Below are 21,558 nucleotides of genomic sequence, written 5' to 3'. Positions count from 1 at the left end.
ACACGCCTAGATTTATTAAAAATTTTGAAAAAATACTCTGTTTTAAAATTAGATTACTAGTTATACCAAGCAGAGATATTTCAAATTACTGATTGGTTTCCTGGCTCCTGAGACTATCGAATTTAAGCTCTCCTTCCAGCAATGATTCCGGCAGGAAGAAGATAATAATATGAATGACTTATAATAAGACTGTGTTCCAAAAATTTCAGTAAATCCTATGTTTTTAAAGCAGGCTACATTTTGTAAAATTACTGTAGGCACCATTTTGAAACTCTGGAGCTCTTTCAACATAACTCTTTCTACACTTTAAAACATAACCATATCTTCTACAATCCAAAATATAACTCTTTTTATATTTTGCAAAATTATTATTACGGTTTTTCAATACAGTTCATGTCATTTACTTCTTCCCAAATTTCTGTTTATTTCTATCACAAACATCTTCATTTGAAAGACCCTTCTTCCCTATAGTTCATATTATACCACCTATACATTTCTTTCTGATTCTTCGTCACTTTCTAAGTTGAACTAGAATCGATGTCCAACAGATCTGAAAAATCTTTCTTCAGGTATCCTATGAAAGTGGCTGTACCATGACAACTGTTGTGCTTCAATGTGGTCCAGTACTGGTTTATCATACCAATTTTATTCTAAGTAATCTCATTTTGATTGAGATCCAAAATCATCAACGGACGTACTCTTCTCCAAAAACTCAACTTCACTGACTTGATTCTTTGCCTCATTTTAGTGTTATTGTCCAGATTTTACAGGGGTAAATGGCAGTAATCTCAATAAATATCTCAAACAACTGGATCTTTATTGCTGGAAATATGTTTCCATTCCAAAGAATTATCATTCTGGTAATTGCTCTATCCCTCCTTATCTTATTTATTACATCCCATTCATCAAAACCATCAGTAGTCAAAGTCACTCGATGTACTTGTCACCACCAAAAATATATGTTTTGTTTTATTAATATTGATATAAAGACTCCTCATTATACTGATCTATTAACTTTCAAATCATATATTTGGTATCAACTACATCTTCTCCTAAGCTACGTCGTCAGCAAAGAGAACAGTACAAACTTGACTTAATTTCCTAACACTTCCTTGTCTGTTCTCAGGAACTGAGTAAAATTCAGGAACATCTAAAATAGCAAAGGAGATATTAGTAACCCTGTCATATCCCTTTACTAATATTAACAGATTGAGAATAAGTTTTCTCCATCTTAATGCAACTTTTTGCCTCCTCTTTACTACATTTAAATAATACATGTCAACCTGCAGTGCTTTCCAGATCTTTGTAAGGGGGATGCTATCAAAAGGGTCTACAAAAGGTAAATGTAATTTTGGGGCTATTCACTATTATCTGTCTGTGAGCACTCAGAACAAAATCCATTTTGTGCTTCTTCAATATTACATTGGTCCTCAATTCTCTTGTTTAAGATCTGTCTTTCTTTCTTTTTCCTGTTTAGCCTCCAGTAACTACCGTTTAGATAATCCTTAGAGGATGAATGAGGATGATATGTATGAGTGTGAATGAAGTGTAGTCTTGTACATTCTCAGTTCGACCATACCTGAGATGTGTGGTTAATTGAAACCCAACCACCAAAGAACACCGGTATCCACGATCTAGTATTCAAGTCCGTGTAAAAATATCTGGCTTTACTAGGACTTGAACGCCGGAACTCTCGACTTCCAAATCAGCTGATTTGGGAAGACGCGTTCACCACTAGACCAACCCGGTGGGTTTGTTTAAGATCTGTCTGTACATCTAAAAACTAACTCAAGACACTCTAAGATCCTTGTAGCTGGAACATTCATTACGAATGCATTTCTTAAATATAGAACTAATGTAGCTTAGTTTACAATCAAATGGAATATCTTTACCTTGCAAATAGTGATCAAAAGTACTTGTTAAAAAACCAATCTCTGAAGGGGAATTCTTTAACAGCTCAATTAATATGCCTGCAGAACCTGGGCTTTATTATTTTTCATAGTTCCAAGAGCAAAATACACTTCTTCAGACCTTAATTTCTATTAAGTTTCCAAATCCAAAAATACTGGGGTAGAATCAATTTTCTTAAACTTGGTGGTTGAGGAAAAACAGCCTATAATACATACACTTAGTAGGATCATCCTATCTTTCTGATTTTCATTAGACTTTTCAAAGAAATTTTAAGCATCTCTAGAACGCATTTGCCTATAAAATTGTTGATTTCCTCATAAGCTTCAATTCAGTAACCTACTTTTATAAAAAATAATTGTACGCTATATATTCCTTTCCATTCACAAAATCCTTGCTTGCTAACAATTTCTTGTACAGAATCTTCTTGTCACTTATCACCTTAGCAAGATTCTTATTCCACCAGTATTGCCGTTGTGATATCTCCTCATCATTGGTCAACACTTCTAATACTCACAAAACAGCTTCATGCATAAAGTTTAACAGGTGTCAGTAATTTTGTAAAAGTTACTAATGTAGATCTACTGATAAATAATTTTAATTCCATTATATTTTTATATACATTAATTTTGGAATAATTTCTTATTTCGTTTTATTTTCAGTTTTTATAGGATTTTAATAAAAATAATTTCAATAATTAAAATAAATAAATAAGAGAAAATATAAACATAATTAAAAAAGGAATTGAATACAAGGAAAATAAAATCAGCATTAAACCTCTAAAAGTAGTAATGATGAATAAATTTCATCAACAGATTGCCAGTACAAAAGATCAATGAAATGTGCAATGTACTCTAAACTGCTGGTATTATCTAGGGTAAAGTTGTTTTCAATAATCTTTGGGAGAATATTGAGAAATAATTAATGAATTGTCAATTTTTTGGCCAAAAATTGATATCAGAACTGTGGTACAACAGTCTTTAGTGAACATTCCATATGTTTTTTATGAGATTTTTTCTTATACAGTATTTTAAAATAAGTTTAATACCAGTTTTCTGAATAATTTAGTGAATCTTTTGTAAAAAAAAAAAAATAAAAAAAAAAAAAAATAATGGTAAAGTACTGTAACAAACTAAATGTTTGAAAAAAATATATATATATACATTTTTTTTTGTCTTCAGTCATTTGAATGGTTTGGTACAGCTCTCCAAGATTTCCTATCTAGTACCACTTGTTTCATTTCAGTATACCCTCTACATCCTACAACCCAAACAATTTGTTTTACATATTCCAAACGCTGCCTGCCTGCACAATTTTTCCCTTCTTCCTGTCCCTCCAATACTAAAGCAGTTATTCCAGGATGCCTTAATATGTGGCCTATAAGTCTGTCTCTTCTTTTAACTATATTTTTCCAAATGCTTCTTTCATCATTAATTTGCTGCAACACCTTTTCATTTGTCACTTTATCCACCCATCTGATTTTTAACATTCTCCTATAGCACCACATTTCAAAAGCTTCTAATCTTTTCTTCTCAGATACTCCGATTGTCCAAGTTTCACTAACATATAAAGCTATGCTCCAAACATATGCTTTCAAAAATGGTTTTCTGATGTTTAAGTTCATTTTTGATGTAAGGAAATTATATTTGTGACTGAAAGCTTCTTTCGCCTTTGCTATTCGGCATTTTATATTGCTCCTGCATCATCCATGTTTAGTAATTCTACTTCCCAAATAACAAAAGTTTCAACCTCCATAATCTTCTCTCATCCAATTTTTATATTCAGTGGTCTATCTACTTTGTTTCTAAATTTCATTACTTTTGTTTTGTTCATGTTTATTTTCATGCAGTAGTTCTTGAGTAGGACTTCATCCATGCCATCCATTGTTTCTTCTAAATCTTTTTTACTCTCAGGTAGAATTACTATTTCATCAGTAAATCGTAGCATCTTTATCTTTTCACCTTGCACTGCTATGCTGGATCTAAACTGTTTTTTAACATCATTAACTGTTAGTTCTATGTAAAGATTAAAAAGTAACGGGGATAGGGAACATCCTTGTTTACTCTCAGGTAGAATTACTATTTCATCAGTAAATCGTAGCATCTTTATCTTTTCACCTTGCACTGCTATGCTGGATCTAAACTGTTTTTTAACATCATTAACTGTTAGTTCTATGTAAAGATTAAAAAGTAACGGGGATAGGGAACATCCTTGTCGGACTCCCTTTTTTATTGCAGCTTCTTTCTTATGTTCTTCAATTATTGCTGTTGCTGTTTAGTTCCTGTAAATGTTAGCAGTTTTTCTTCTATCTCTGTATTTGAACCCTAATTTTTTTAAAATGCTGAACATTTTATTCCAGTGTATGTTATTGAATGTCTTTTCTAAGTCTATAAATGCCAGTATGTCAGTTTGTTTTTCTTTAATCTTCCTTCTTATTAATCAGAACAATAAAATTGCTTCCCTTGTCCCTACATTTTTCCTGAGACTAAATTGGTCTTCTCCTAACACTTCTTCCACTCTCCTCTCAATTTTTCTGTATATAATTTTAGCTAAGATTTTTGATGCACGAGTACGTAGGGTAATTTTTCTGTATTCTTCACATTTATCTGCTCCTGCTTTCTTTGGTATCATAACAATAACACTCTTTGAAGTCTAATGGAACTTCCCCTTTTTCATAAATATTACACACCAGTTTGTGTAATCTTTCTATCGCTTCCCCACCTGCACTGTGCAGTAATTCTACAGGTATCACATCTATCCCAGGAAACTTTTCCCCATTCAAATCCTTTAACGCTCTATTAGATTCAGATCTCAGTACTGTATCTCCCTTTTCATTCTCTTCAACTTCCTCTTCTTCTTCTATAACACCAGGTTCTAATTCATTTCCTCCATATAACGCTTCAATATATTCCACCCACCTATCAACCTTTGCCTTTGTATTACAAATTGGTGTACCATCTTTGTTTAACAAATTATTATATCTTAACTAATGTACCACAAAATTTTTCTTAACTTTCCTGTTTGCTTTGTCTATTTTACCAATGATCATTTCACTTTCCACTTCTGACACTTTTCTTTAACCCACTCTTCTTCCGCTAATTTGCACTTCTTGTTTATAGTATTTCTTAATTTTCGATAGGTCCTTCTTCATACCTTCTTCTACCTTCTTCATCACTAGCATTCTTATAATTTCTACGCTCATCCATCAGCTGCAATATATCCTCTGATATCCAAGGTTATCTATTAGTCCTCTTTGTTCCACCTAAGTTTGCTTCTGCTGATTTAAGAATTTCTCTTTTAACATTATTCCACTCTTCTTATATATTTTTTACCTTATCGTTTTTACTCAGACCTCTTCCAATGTCCTCCTCAAAAATTTTCTTTACCTCCTCTTCCTCAAGCTTCTCTAAATTCCACCGATTCATCTGACACCTTTTCTTCAGGTTTTAAACCCCAGCCTACATTTTATTATTACTAAATTATGGTCGCTAGCAATGTCTGCTCCTGGATATGTTTTGCAGTTGATGAGTTGATTTCTGATTCTTTGCTTAACCACGATATAATGTATCTGATACCTTGCAGTATTGCCTGGCTTTTTCCATATATATATACTCTTCTATTATGATTTTTAAACTTGGTGTTGGTAATTACTAAATTATACTTTGTGCAAAGTTCAATAAGTCGGTCCCCTCTTTCATTTCATTTCTTTTGCCCAGCCCATTTTCACCCACAATATTTCCTTCCTTGCCTTTTCCGATGCTTGCATTCCTGTCTCCAACTATTATTAAATTTTCATCCCCCTTTATGTGTTTAATTGCTTCATCAATTTCTTTGTATACACATTCTACATCATCACCATCATGGACACTTGTAGGCATATAATGGTTGTCGGTTTAGGTTTTAATTTATCCTGATTACAATGATTCTATCATTATGCTTTCTGAAATGAAATACTCTACTCTCTTCTCTATCTTCTTGTTCATTACAAATCCTATTCCTGCCTGCCCTTTATTTAACGCTGAGCTAAAATCTAAAATTCTAAAATCACCTGACCAAAAGTCATTTTCCTCTTCCCACCAAACCTTGCTAATTTCTACTACATCTACATCTAACCTACCCATTTTCCTCTTTAAGTTTTCTAACGTACCAACCTTTTTTAGACTTCTAACATTCCATGCTTCGATTTGTAGAATGTTTTTTTTTATTTTCTGTTGACCCCTTCCTTAGCAGTCTCTACCCAGAGGTCCAACAGGAGACTAGTTTATCTCCGGAATATTTTACCAAGGAAGGTGCTTCCATCTTTGTTACATGAAAATGCAGAGAGCTACATTTTCTTAGAAAAAAAAATAGCTGTAATTTTCCATTGCTTTCAGCTGCGCAGTACTCAGGAGATTGAGCGATACTGATATGGCTTTTTAAGTCTTCCTGACCTAATTAAGTTCAGTGTCTAGCATTTGAATATTCATTTGATCGGTGTTTGTGCTGTTATTGTTCAGTCAGTAATTCACAATGGGTGATAACACAAATTTGTTTTCATTTGGAGAGTTGACGGAGATGTTGTCAATTTATGGTAACGTAAATAAATATATTTATTAGCTGCTGTGTTAGAATACCAGTAAAATGATCCAGATCGAAGAGTAGTGAATTGTAAAACATATGAGGCTTTGGAGAAGCAAGTTTGAGAAACAGTTATGCTGAAGCCACAACAATTCGATGCTGGTCATGAACGTTTTATGAGAAATGCCAATGCTGAAGAAGTAATATTGAATGCGGTACAATTATCTCCCACCTAAAGCACCGGAAGGTTTTCACATTGCTTTCATGTTCCGCAATCAAGTGTTTGGTGAACATATAGGAGCAACATACCCGTTCCAGACACACGTGTACATGAGTTATTAACAGCTGATTTTGACAAACGGATGAAATTCTGTCGATGGTTAATTAGAAAATGTGAACATCATCCGACTTCCTAAGTAATATTCTAATTTCTGATGAAATTATCCAAACACTCATCCTTGGGCAGAGGAAAAGCCCCGTGAGACTGTTACAAGTCATTTCCAAGCACTTTTTCGTTTGTGTGGTGTGGTTTTCTTGGTGATAATCTCATATCGCCAAGGATCAATGGCAAATGGTTATTGGATTTTTTTGCAAATAATTGTGAAGGAGCTTTTGGATGATATTCCACTTGCAGATAGAGTGCTGATGTGGTTTTTCAATGATGACGCAGTTGCTTACAACTGTTGTGAGCGATGCCCGATTTAAATAAGCAATGGATTGGTCGAAATGGACCAGTAAAATTGCCACCTCGATCTCCCGATCTCACACCAGCGGACTTTTTCCTTTGGAGTTGGATGAAGTTGTTAGGCTTATTCAGCTCGTATTGGCACAAAAGACGAATTGAGACATCGTAAAATAGAAGCTGAGCTACTATTAGAAATAATAATGATGCTAATAGACCTGCCCGGGTAGCATGGCTTCGCCAAGCATTTAACAGAGTGGCGGCCACATTGAGTTACTGCTTTGAAGAAATGTTTGCAGCTTTATCGAGTAACCATTTTGATATTTAATAACTTTTAGAATAAAACCAAAGTGTATATGATTTTTGTTTTTGTAAGTCTATTTTTTGTTCATATTTTCTGTTATTGATAAGTTTTCTTTTTTTAGTTTGTATCACTTTTCCGATCAAATTTGTATAGTTTGTTTTTAATTAAAGTTGAACTTACATTTGTGTTTAATTTTAATAGACGTAATTTACATAAATTTTCTCAGAATTAAATTCTCTACAAAGTTAAGTAGAAATTTTTATTTGTTTATTGGTAAATTAACAAAGTTATTTTATTCCAAACCTAAAAAAGTGTATTTTCCGATAAAACCTTTTCGTGTTTTACCCCGTTTTTCTTAAAACTTAAGTGAAACAGAGATCTGAACCACTTTATTTCAATTTCCTAGATCAAAAACTATACGAAAGCTCTAAATTTACCCCTCAATTTCTACTCCAAGAATTTTAGTACGGTTTAATTCCACAGATGGAGCAGAAAGCAGGGCTTAATGTTTTGTGAGCCCAAACTCGCCAACAAACCACTTTCTGATGTTAATGTGATTTTTTTTTTTTAAAACTGACAATCATTTCCCGAGATATTGCCGCTTAATTTTGAGCCACTCTATATATACAGTGCACCGCTAAGATACTGAGAAAATTTTAGGAAATGTTCTACTGTGAAAATAATGAAAGAAGTTCAAAAAGTTCGCTTTGTTTTCGAGCTACGGCTAGCAAAAGATTTTGCCCGGATTTCAGCTCTTCTAATAAAACAAAGCCCTACTGTAATTTTTGGGACCCAAATTAAGGAATAAAGTTAGTGGTTTTATGTAATCTGAGCTGGGAAATAGGATAAAACAGGCCCCAGAACTGTTACTTCAGTAATTTTTAAGATATCCTCCGTAAAACACAAAAGTCGGTATTAAAAAATAAGTTTTTTTTTCACATTTGTGGAACAATAGCTTTGTTAAATGACTAATAAATGTGTAAGATTTAGTAACAAAACTTCTAGAGAATTTAATTTTGAGAAAATTAATGTAGATACAGCCAATAAAAAGTAAATAAAAACTTCTAAAAATCAGTTTTTTTATTGAAGCAAAAGAGACATAAAATCATACTATTCTTTCTGTACCTAATAAACATTATTATAAATATAGCAAAAAATAAATCAATAAAATGATAAATGGTAACAGAATAACAAACCTCAGTTACAGTAATTTTTCAAAATTCTCTTCTTCACAATATACACAGACACCTTTCCGCCCCAGCTTGACGTTCTTTAAGAGCCCTGGTCGGCAGGGTGATCAACGGGTCTATCAGCAGAAAAGTTAACACCCATAATGTGTGTAACATTTAACCCTTAAATAGTCGCGTCGGGTCTATATGACCTGATTCACTATTTTATATTTAAAGTTTAATATTTACCTCAATAGTATTAGATTGGCAACGTTGCTAATCTCCTATTGTAATTCGTTCTAACAGTCAGTATCCAGCTTCTCTTAGTTTGTGTAATATAAGTAACAGAAATAAGCTATTTGACCTAACGCAATCAGTTGTTACACTATTGTGAGAAATTTTCTTAAAAATTTAAGCCACCTTTTAGTACAAAATTTACCTGAAAAAGGGTATCTCACTCCGGAAAACCCAAAAAACTTGAAGAACAAAATAAAAATATATTTTGAAGAACACGACATCACTCTAGTAGTTGATGTTCAACAACTAGGGGAGCAAGATGTGAAAGTCAGAAGGGTGCTGTCACCTCTGCCCGAGCACCAAGACAATGTATATAACATTGTTTATGTGAAATTTGGTTACCATATTTGTAAAATCACACTTCTTTTATTTGTAAAGATTGTGAACAATGTTAGTGTTGGAAATAAAACTTTCTAACTTTGAAATAATAAATTTAAGAAAAATGTATAAAAATGTACTGTTCAGGACATCCAGGCAAATTGTGCATTGTTTACTTGTAGGTGTTTGGCTCAGTTCAACTATTTTAATTTGAAAACATATTTACAGATGTATTGTTAGTTTGTCTTCAATAATGAATCTGGAATAATTATATTTTTATGCCATCAAAGTTCAACTAAAATGAAGATCTTTATTTTTACAAAGTTTTGTCATTTCTGTGTTTCTTTGATTATTTTGTTTTAAACAAGGAGATATTTATTTTTATTTGAATAAAAAAATAGTTTCTTTTTCAAATATAAGTGTTCATTTCTTTTTAATTCCACTAATATATTATTAATTTAATTTACGAATATTCGTAAATTAAAGTGACCCAACCCGACTAGTAATGTTATAAAAAGAGCGTGACCAGTTAAGGGTTAATCTGAGGATCAGTAAATAAAATGAGAAAGGGACTCCCAATATTAATTGTTTTCTGTGCAATATTCTTACAGCAAGTTTGTATGCTGTTCTTTTTCAATGAAGCAAGCATAACAAGAATTGCTTATTTGTATAGGCTGTATATATGGCCCTTTCCTCAACTGCAAGATGGACCAAAGAGTTTTAATTGGCAACAAGATGGTGCGCCTCTTCACGAACATAACTCTGTACAGAGTTGGTTGAATGATGTTTTCCCCAATCACTGGATTAGTTGGTATGGATTTGATGACAGAGGTTGTGATGGTGGCTTCCAAAATCACCCAATCTGACACCATATGACTTTTTCGTTTGGGGTTTTATAAAGGGTTTTGTGCATGCACCTCCACAACCTCCTGATCTACCCAATTTGAGACATAGGATTGAAGCAATAACTGCTTCGATCCTACGTATTGAAGCACAGGGCGTGCTGTTAAAGTATGGGATGAACTCTTCTATTGCTTGGATATGTGCTGACAAAAGGTGCTCTCGTTGAACATTTGTAAGGAAAAACTGAAAGAGTTACTCATTTTATTTGTGGTTCATTACTGTAAGTCAAAGTTAAGAGCTATTAAATGGGTTTAAAACACTGATATATTTTTTTACATACCTGGTATATTCATTAGGTTTCAAAATTTTAATACTAAGTATTAAATTTAAATTTAATACTAGATTTTAAACTTTTAATACTAGAGTATTCAATCATGAACCTTTCAAATACCCAATAATATACTTCCCTCATGTCATATTGTCTTCAATAAGCATATACTCCTATGTTAAATATACTAATCATTATGGTTGAGAGTATGTATAATGTGATTATATTTTTAGTGTATTATATACTGGTGAGAGATATAAAGACCTCAGATCTTGAATATTTTTACTATTTGACCATTTGAAAATGGTGTTTATCCAGCAGAACTAATGATAAAGGTAATCAAAATGCATAAGAGAGAGTCATGTGATACTTTAAAAGAATTCACTGCAACAATTTATATCAAGTATACAGAACTCAATTATACCAATATAGTAATTGACTTATATCAATGTAAGTCATTCAAAAAAGGTTTACAGTGAACTATATTAATTACAAAAATTGTATTTGTATACTATGTGAGCATAATTAATCATTTAATCACAAAACACAATAATGATAGTATGCGATATATATTTTTCTTTTAGCCTCTGGAATCACTGTTTGGTGTTGCTTCGGAGGATGAGATAAAATGGCAATTTTATAGTGTATGAAAATGCCATGCCTGACCAGGATTTGAACCTGGAACCTCCCAGGTTCAAATCCTGGTCAGGCATGGCTGAGACCTATATAATAGATCCTATAAAAGGCTGAGACACTACTATTTGTGTCTTGGAGGCTGACAGTATGGCAGTATCTAAAAAAAAAACTAACAATAACTGCAAAGAAATTAATAGTTTCCATTCTTTAAAAATATTTATTTGTATTATAAACTTTAATCTCTCAGTAGCTTATATAACTCTCATTATAAGTAATACTTTGATTTTATTGGAAAATTTAATTAGTTTCTAATGTAGACATGAAGAAAAATATGGGATATATATAGTGTGAATTTTTTTGTGAACATATAGACTACACATTGCAATCTTTTCCTAATTAATTTATTTGAATATGAAAGCAAAAAATTCAAATTACAGACATCTATACATAGTGAATAGTTACAGTTCACAAAAAAAAATTCTATTTTGTAGCTCATACGTATATTAGCTAAAGCCAATAAATAAATAAAATTATAAGTACCATTTAATAGTGTAAAACTAAATGTTTAGAAAATTAAAAAATAAAATAGGCAATATCTAAAATTTAACACAACAGGAGAGTAAATAAGCTGTTTATTTTACTGCAGCAAGTAACATGTTTTACCTGTCAGCAGGGGATTAAGCAGCTCTTTGCGGTAGTTGTATCATAATTCAACTGTTGGTTTTTAGAGCTGCTGTTCTCCTAGCCAAAACACTATGTGCATTAATTTTTAATCACAATGAATTAATAATGTTCACATTAAAAAAGAAAATTATGCACCCTTTCTTATGTTTGTACATTGACGCCGCGCCACATAGAGCCACAGTGAATCCAATCGACACTATCTTCGTTTTGTCAATAACTATCGAAAAGTATGCAAGGAATTTTACATAGTTATGTTGTTACAATAAAATGTATATATATATATATTTTTTTTTCTTCACATAATTAAATACAAAACCTAATAAAGAAATTCTCTTAATGAGAAGAAGCAGTAAGTAACTTGTTGCACTTGACTTAAATGTATAATAATGATCTTTAAAAGGAATGAATTAGAATCTATCGAGTCGTTTTTATTAACATACTATCGATATTTAAACGTATTTGAGCGAAGAAAAAATAACCTTTACTACTACCAAGTAATCTAAATGTTTCTTTTTATTTTAATTTATTCTTTGCAGGTTTCTTATTTAACGTGCTAGAAATTTCGTGATAAAGTTACTGATACTTTCGTTTTTTGTATATTTTTTTTATACGTTTAGGATTAAATGCTAGGTCAGTTTCTGTGGTAGGTTAAAATGTTGAAAGTTATCAACAATACTTCGTTTTTCTCTCTTCAGAAATTATTTGTCTCTACACAATTAAATATTCAACCAGGGCAGTTTGTTTTAGTAAATATTAATGTTAGTGTTTATATTATATGTCGTTTATGTGCCAAGAGGGATTTACATCCAAGTTATTGCATCCTAAATAAAAGTGTTGTTTATCTTAAAGATATAGGAAAATTACAAATTTTTCGAGGTAAAATTGATACTCATACTGACTGCAAATATATTTCATGTAAAAATTTAACAATTATCGATAGTATACATAATTTAAAAAATGTAATTGTATCCTTGGTTTTTGAAAATGCTAATCTTACTGCTAAGTGGAGGTTAAAAACAAGTACACTAAGACTTATAATAAAGGAAGTTTTAAAAACTCTTGTAGTTTCCAGTGATACAGTCGTTTTACCTGGTTGTATAACTGCTTGTCAAAAGTTGGGCATTTATTGTATTATAGTTAGTAAAACAGATTTTGATTATGGAAAAGTTATTTCATCAACTAGTATCTCTATTGACCATGTGATTAGTAAAAACTGGTTTGAAAGTAATCGAGTTGTGCCTAATATTGGAGGAGTTGAAACTATTTACAGTGCATTAAAGGAGTATTGTATTTTAGAAAGTAAACGTTTCAACAGCTGTTTTTCTTCACAATTTAATAACAATGTAAGTTTTAATATCATTGTTTAGATTGTAACAAGTTACAAATAAATATACACTTAAGTCTTATAGTCATCATATTTATCATCTGTGTGAACTGGTGAATCTTCATGTTTTAAATTTAATGAACATGGAATTATTTTGCTATTCAATTAAGAAGTATCAATCAGGCTGCATTTTAATTGTAATTAAAAAGTACAGAATTTTTATTGGCTTAGATAATAAAAATGGGCTAATCCAAGTTTTAGTTCTGATTACTCTTAGAATATTTTATATCTTGATCCTTTGAGTAATGTACTGTTCTGTATAATCATGATAGTAATGAATATTATGCATTGTTTTGTTGCTTTACATTATTTGTTTTTCTTATGGCTTTTACATATTACATGAAGCAATTAAGGTATAAAAGCAGTTTTCACTATTGAATGGCATTTATTATATGTTGTTCACCATGCTTTGGTGAACAGATTGAGTCAGTTGTTAAAAAAAAAATTCCCCAGCATTTGCCTGGATGAAGTGAGGAAAACCATGGTAAAATTTTGATCAGAGCACCATTACAAAATTAGTTGTAAAAATTGATTTTGCTAAAAGTCTGTATTAATGTATAGAAATAATTAAAATATAAAACAATAGCAAAATAAACACGTGGAAAAATAAACTGATAAAAATTATACAAAAAATAATTATTTAAATGGTATTATTGAAAATTATCACAGCGTATTGTTTACTCATTAAAAGCTAGTGTAGATTTCTTTTTTTAAATAAATTTATAGAAAGATAATAGCTTTTAATTATTCAGTAATTTATTAAAAACTTGCCTTTTTGTAAAAAGAAATTCATATTTTTTTAAAACTTTCTAAGGAAAGTACAGAAAAACAAATAAATGGAATAAATATGGCCAGTTTAGTTATACAATTTATTAATTTAATTTACTGCTTATTACTTCTTACAAATGTGTAATTGTAAGTATCAGGCTGCATTTTAATTATATATATATATATATATAAATTTTGAATTAAGTTTTTTAAAAATTATTAACTTTGACTCCACCATACTATAAAATGCTTCTATGAAGCAATGTCTGTTTTGTTTTTTAAATGATTTTTATGTTGTAGGTACTCTTATCAGGTCCTTCGGGATGTGGGAAAACAACAATGGTTCTCCATTTAGCTAGTGATTGTGGTTTTCCTTTGTTATCCATAATTGGCCCAGAATTAAGTAATCCACAACCTGGTACTACTGAAAAAGCTCTTAAAAAAATATTTGAGGAAGCTAAACTTCTTGCTTCTGAAAAGCCCAATGGTTTGTTTAATTTAATATATTTATATTTTTGTTACTATTTGAAATTTTTTTGAAAAATGTGCATATGAAAGTGTGTTTGTGTGTTTTTGGAGCAGGCTAAACATCCAATGGAAAAATAAGTAAATTTGAAGTCAGTTCTTTAGATATTAAATTTTATTTAATAATTAACAGAAGTCGGATAATGAGTTTTGAAAAGATGCTTTATAAATTGCTTTATATAAACTGAATTTTGAATCATATACAGCTGCATTTCATTGATTGCAGCTAATTTGAACTGAAGCTGTATTATATAAAATTTCCTAAAGCAGCAACTCAACCTGGGGGTTGTGAAATTAGCTTATAACTTAACAAGTAAACTATAGTAAAATCATTTTATGAGAAAAAATCATTTATTATAAATAAACATTTTACTTATATTTATAAGTACAAATGAAAATAAATTAGATAGCTGCATTTGCTTTTTCATATAAAAGTTTCTCCGTATGGGGATCTGTGTTACAAACATAGAAAAGTAAATTTTTTACAGGAGATAAAAGAAAATTGCTATATTTAGTTTTTAGCACAACCATAGACAAAAAATCCATTTCACAGAGGTAAGATGTGGCATAAAGGGATTAATATTTTCAGTGCTTCTGTGACAATTTCCATAGCCACTTCGTAAGTCAAAACATGGCTAAATCTTCAGATTTGAATTGTAATTGCAACGTTTTATCAGCAGACATTTCAATGAGCTGCTCATGGATCTCCCTGGTAATTAGCAGCTGCAACAACATATTAAAAAAAATGGATTCAGTACCAGTCTCTTTGAGAAATCATTTTTATTTTCTGGGAATTACTCTGCCAACTGAATTTTTAGTTCGCACAAATGCATGTTCATGCTATTCTAACTGTGTGAATAATAGTGTCTTCTTTATCCAATTTTTTTTCAATGTGATTGGAAGTTAGTGGAAACAAATCAAGATTTCTGCTTTGATGGCAAATAATCCAGGATATCAAGCTTATTAATGAAAGCATGAACTTTGTCATTAATAAAATGTTTTTATCACATCTTTGTAAATTTACATTCAAATTATTTAAATGTGAAAATGCATAGCTAAATAAGTCAACAGCAACATTTACTCATTTTTCTGTAAAATTATGGAGAATGGTGTTTATACTAAAAAAATATTAATTCATCTTTCAATTCCAATGACCAGGTTAACACTTCCTCCACAATAACTATCTGACTTATGTATGGAAGAGATTTTTTTTCTTTTTGCCAATTTCATTGCATAATTTAGCAAACAGCTTATTCTGTAATGGTCAACTTTTAATGAAATTAACTATTTTTACACAGAATTTGAAATTTTCCGGCATATTTTTTGTGGCAAGAACATGTCTGTGAAGGAAGCATTGTGTGTCCACTTCGCATTTTGTATAAGACAATCTTTTAATTTTTTCAGAAATCCACTTTTCTTTCCTGTTATCGTCTTTACACAATCACTACATACTGGAGTTCATTTTTCCAATCTATGGTATAATTTTTAGTAGCTTCATAAAAAACATTGTCTCATTGCATAACAGTCTGATTTGCAAAACAATATATTTTCTTTGATTGATCTGTCCCTGTCGCATTCATATCCCACAAAACATAACCTCAAAAAAAAACTGAGAAATGTTTGCTACACAAAAAATTCACTTGAACTCACTTGCTGAATTATCTGATTGTAAGTGTTGGCAGCCATGTCTTCGATTTGCCTTTATACTATGTCATTAGAAAGTGGAAATTTTTCTATGCCTATTAAAACACTGATTTTATCAATTGCAGCAGGGAATATGGGATTTTCTGCAATTGTGTGGGGTTTGGACATCTTAGCTACTCTTAATGCTGTGAGATAAGATGCTTCAATGTACTTTATCAGTATGGCTTGATTTGCAAATAGGAGCTTGTTAATTTCTCAAAGTTATAATTTCTTTCAAAAAATTCCAAGGGTTTGGAATGTTTAGTTTACAAGTGTTGAATAAATTTTTGATGGCTTCTTACCTTCTTCAGAAAGAATTTGAAAGCAAACAATGTGCTGTGGCTTTCCATCTAATGAGGTAAAATTGTAATTTAAAGTGTCATTGTACAGTCTTGTCCTTTTACCAATCGATTTACTGGATGTAAATGGCTTACTTTGTTTTTTTCACAAATTTAACTATTTTGCATAAGAATCTAATTGAAAAAAGTTACATTTAACTGCACACTAAAAAACTAAAATCTCAATTATTATTTTCAATTAAACTACTTTTTTAAAATCTTAAATAAAGCCACCATGTCTGAAAATGAAGCTCTTAAAGCACACCAAATTACAAGTAAAATACTTGTACATGCCATACATGCATGTTCATGTCCATCCCTGACAAAGCAGCTAAATAGTTTTAACTAGGTTTCATTGGTTTGGGGGTTGTGAAATATCAGTTTTATAATTTTTTTACATTTTGGGGGTTGTGGATGTATAAAGGTTGAGAATTGCCATCCTAAAGGATATGTAATAAAAAAAAACTCACCTTACAATTAAAAATTAACACATTGAGCAGTATGATGGAAATTGGTAATGTCAACAAAAAAAATTAATGAAATGTTATATTAATAAAATTAATATTAATGAATCAACTTATATTAACAACAGCAGTAGAGAGCAGCTGTTAGTAACTGTTCTAAAGAAGGGGTTGGTAATTAGCTTTAAAAGATAATATGGAAGAAAATTTTGAAAGTGAGTTCATTAATATTTAATAAATTAAAAAAATATTTAATTATCCTGTAACCCAGTACACTCTACCCACTATGATTTCAGCTGAAGCCCCATTGAGTGTAGTAGGCAAGGACTATGGTTTGTACAAACAAATTCATGTGTGCACAGAAACGCTTTTGATGTAGTTATAAAAAAAAATTGTGTATGATTCATGAAGATATTGAAACAATAAGCAGGAAATATTGTCTTAAACACTGTAATTTTTATTTATATCATATATATATATATATATAATATAGATATAAAATTATATAATAACTATTATATAAATATTTAATCAGGATATAAAATAAATCATGATTAAAGATTTAATATTTAATCAGAACAGCATTAATAATGTTTTAATCGTTTTATCATAGTATACTTGGAATACTGATTAAAATATATTATGTCTACCACCAGATCACTCTGCTTGTCTTAAATTTACTTAGTTTTTATAAATCTTTTGTTTTGATTGTTGTATTTTTTTTTAATTTGTAGTTTATATATATTTTTGCAGGTATTTGTATCTTGTTGTTGGATCAGGTAGAATGTTTAAGTAGTAAAAAACCTGCATCACATTTAGCTCGAATTCAATCAACTTTAATACATTTATTAGATTCATTAATTAATTCTCCTGGTGTATTTGTTGTTGCTACTACTGATCGATCTGACATGTTGTCACCAGCTCTTAGAAGACCTCCTCGTTTCACTTCAGAGGTTGTTTACATTATATAATTATGCAAATTCTTTTTATTGTACGTACTTTAAACGTAATACTTTTTTACCAAAAGTTAAAAAACCGCATTTTATTTTTGATAACAGAATATATTAATAATATAATCCTTTGCTTATCCCAATAACTGATTTGTGTAGATGAAAAAATCCCAATTTTCCTGCTTGTCATTATTTGTAGATATAAAGTATTAAGTAAAGATTTTTGATCTTTACATTGTATAGATCACATTAGGGATAGGTAAGTGAGATATCCATAAATAAAAAAAAAAAAAACTAGTTCTGTATCTGTCTGGAAAAATTAAGAAAATTATTTGTTAATCTTGTGGATTTGAACAATGTGGATCTGAAAGTAATGTAACAATTGTATAGAAATGTTAAATACTTGATGAAATAATAGTTATATAAGTTATATATATCATTTCATCAAGTATTTATCATTTCTGTACTGAATTCTTACAACTACAAATAATACGTTATATATAAGTAAAAGAAACTTCCTGTACAAATCAGTTAATAAGATTGAGTAGTGTATTTTAGGTTTCCTTATTTATGTAATAACGTAACAGTGTTGTCATATTTCAATTTTTTATGACTTTTTCAGTTTTTATAAATATTTACATTACGATTATATGGTAGCATTTCTTTTAATCATACATAATAAAAAACAATACTTAACGTTATAAGAGCTTAAAAATTGATTGAAAATGCTATATGCATGCAGTTTTTATTTCTGCTATTATTTGTTTAAAATATGAAAGATTAATATAATATTTAGATCAGTGCATAGATAAAACAGTAAGGAAGTACATAATTTCAATATCCGTTGTAAAAATATGATGATTGTAACCAGAAATTGGAATTTTTCCAATTTATAAATAGTCCAATATAAATTTGACTACAGAGATTTTCCATAAATCTAGGCTAATGGGTTAAATGTGCAAGCTGTTTTATAAAATATGCAGGAAAAGATTTTAATAAAAATATTTTTCATGTTGTAGGAATAACAAACAGATAAATTAAAAAATTTCTTTCCAATTACATTTACAAGCATGTAAATTTAGCACACAGAAATCTTAAGTGCATTGATAACATTAGAGAATGTGTACAAATATTAGAAATAAGTACCAATAAATTGAAATTTTATATTACACTCAAGAAAATTTACTAAATAAAAAACAAATATTAATGTACACATTAATTTCTAATTTGTTGATTTGTTTAGGGAACCAATATAATATTTAAAAATTATGATACAAAAAAGCAGATAGTTTCATTATACGACAAGAGATTGTAATAGAAGCAGAATTTTTTTCATTTTGTATCTGTGACTGATATAATAAACATACTTCTCCATAGTTTTAACATTTTAAATTATGTTTTTAATCTAATTTCATATAAGATATTATGATGAAGCAAGGTTGTGTAGGAAAGTATTGAACATGGAAGAAAATAACAAAGAAGTAAGTGGAAAAATTAATTCTACAAATATATTCTACTGCAAGGCTGCAGTTTGCTAAACTTCTATAAATATAATACATTTAAAAACTAATATGCTGCATTAAGATTAAAGCTGACTGAAAATTTCCAAAAAGTTTTAGAATATTATTTCATAAATTTGCCTTTTCTGTTCTAAATTTTGAAGAAATCACTAGTGTACTTAGATATTATTTAAGAGAGCAGTTTTTCAAAAAAATGTTTTTATAATGCAGTTTATTATACTATTGTTTTATGTAATTAGTTTTATTTAACCTAAAATGACATTCACTGTCATTGTAACATCTAATTAAATAATGAAAAAAAATATTTGAATTTAAATGACTTAATTGCTTTGTGTCTTTTTTTAAATTTTATTACTTAAATAGCAAGATTTTGCAAACTTCTGGTATATTGTGTTTTTGTGTTTCATTATTCATCTTTCATTACCCTCTTTTTCTGGTTATATTTCATTAATTTTTGTTTTATACTTGTTTCTTTCAGATTGTTATTCTTCCCTATCAATAAATTTATATCATTTATTAATTAATAGGTTTAATTATATTTTCATACTTTGTTTTGTTATTGAGTTGAAACAATCTAAAAAAAATACTCATTGTAATATAAAAAAAATTATTTTTAATATGATTGTGTTGTAGCTCATGATGGGTGTTCCTACTGAATCAGAACGACAGAGTATGCTTTCTATTATGTCTAAAGAATGTGGACTAGATGTATGTATTGATACTTGTAATGAAGTTGCACATTTGACTCCTGGATATGTAGCAGCTGATTTAGAATTGCTTGTTTCAGATACAGTTAGAGAAATATTAAAAAAAGCTTCAAATTTGAGGTAATTTTGCTTTAAGAATAAGTCAACATTCTTTTAAAAATCTTTCATTAAATTAATTCTGGAGGAGTTTCCAGACATGATAGTAAACTAATCGTCTTACAACCTGATGGTTCTCAAGAACTATAATCCTGAGCCATAAGAACTATAAGGCCTGAGCCATGTATAGCAAATTGGTTCACATACATCACTGAATGTTATCAATTTTATAAATTAGATATGACTGATGCTTAGTAAATGGTAATGATCATAGCAATTGATGCTACTCAACTCGCAAACCCACTGGGTTGGTCTAGTGGTGAACTTGTCATTGCAAATCAGCTGATTTCAATGTCGAGAGTTCTAAGGTTCAAATCCTATTAAAGGTAGTTTACTTTTATATGGATTTGAATACTAACTAGATAGTGGATATTGGTGTTCTTTGATGGCTGGGTTTCAATTTACCACACATCTCTCAGGGATGGTCGACCTGAGATTGTACAAGACTACGCTTCATTTACATTCATACATATAGTCATTCATCCTCTGCAGTAATATGTTATAGTAGTTCCAGAGGCTAAACAGAAAAAAAAGAAGAGTATTCAACTCTGTACACTGGTGGCAGAAGTTTCTGCCCATCTAGCACTGAGTTTTGGTTTTGAAAGACTTATTTTATGTTTTTAATTGTTCTTTTGTTTAATTTATTTTTATTCTTTTGGGTGTTGCTTTTTTTACTTAAAGGTTAACTTTTGAAGGTTAATTATTTGTTTTATGACATATATTTAAACTCATCATAGGAAAGGGAATAGCAGGATTTTTATCATTACTTTGCTGAATAATTTCTGTTCTTAAATAAGATTTTATATTCGCATGTTAGTTCAAATAAAAATTGTATTGCATTCAAAATGGTAATATAGAATTTTTAAGTACAGATTGTTAGCAAACACTAAAATGAACCTCTTTTATAAAACAAAATAGATTTCAAAAAATGTATTTTCAATTTTTACCAAGCTATAGGTTTCCCACCTTTTTTGTTAGGGTAAAGGCTTTTTTAATATGGGTAGTGTTTCTTAATTTTTTTTTTTTCAAAATATTAATTAATTGTTTAGTTAAATAATTATTCATTTTTAGAAATTAGTTTCACATTAAAAACAGCTTTTGGCAATTTTCTATCCCCCTAATATAGCACTAATTTCTTAAAGTTAAAATTGAAATTTTTCTTTAAATTAGAAATTAGTGCTATATTAGGGGGATAGAAAATTGCCAAAAGCTGTTTTTAATGTAAAACTAATTTCTAAAAACGAATAATTATTTAACTAAACAATTAATTAATTAATATTTTGAAGAAAAAAAAATTAAGAAACACTACCCATATTAAAAAAGCCTTTACCCTAACAAAA

General features: G+C 29.8%; 1 protein-coding gene across 1 annotated transcript in view; it reads left to right on the top strand.

The window, feature by feature from the left end:
* The first annotated feature begins 12,193 nt into the window (after window positions 1-12,193).
* Window positions 12,194-21,558, top strand: part of LOC142323840 (ATPase family gene 2 protein homolog B-like) — a 40,812-nt gene continuing 31,447 nt past the window's right edge. Inside the window, exons 1-4 of the mRNA XM_075364118.1 lie at window positions 12,194-13,069; window positions 14,179-14,365; window positions 17,639-17,838; window positions 19,989-20,182. Of these exons, the coding sequence (XP_075220233.1) occupies window positions 12,380-13,069; window positions 14,179-14,365; window positions 17,639-17,838; window positions 19,989-20,182 (1,271 nt within the window). The 5' untranslated portion in view covers window positions 12,194-12,379. The remainder of the gene's footprint in view (window positions 13,070-14,178; window positions 14,366-17,638; window positions 17,839-19,988; window positions 20,183-21,558) is intronic.

Source organism: Lycorma delicatula, chromosome 4, assembly GCF_047948215.1.
Source record: "Lycorma delicatula isolate Av1 chromosome 4, ASM4794821v1, whole genome shotgun sequence".
Lineage (NCBI taxonomy): Eukaryota > Metazoa > Arthropoda > Insecta > Hemiptera > Fulgoridae > Lycorma > Lycorma delicatula.
This window is presented reverse-complemented; position numbering and strand designations above follow the sequence as displayed.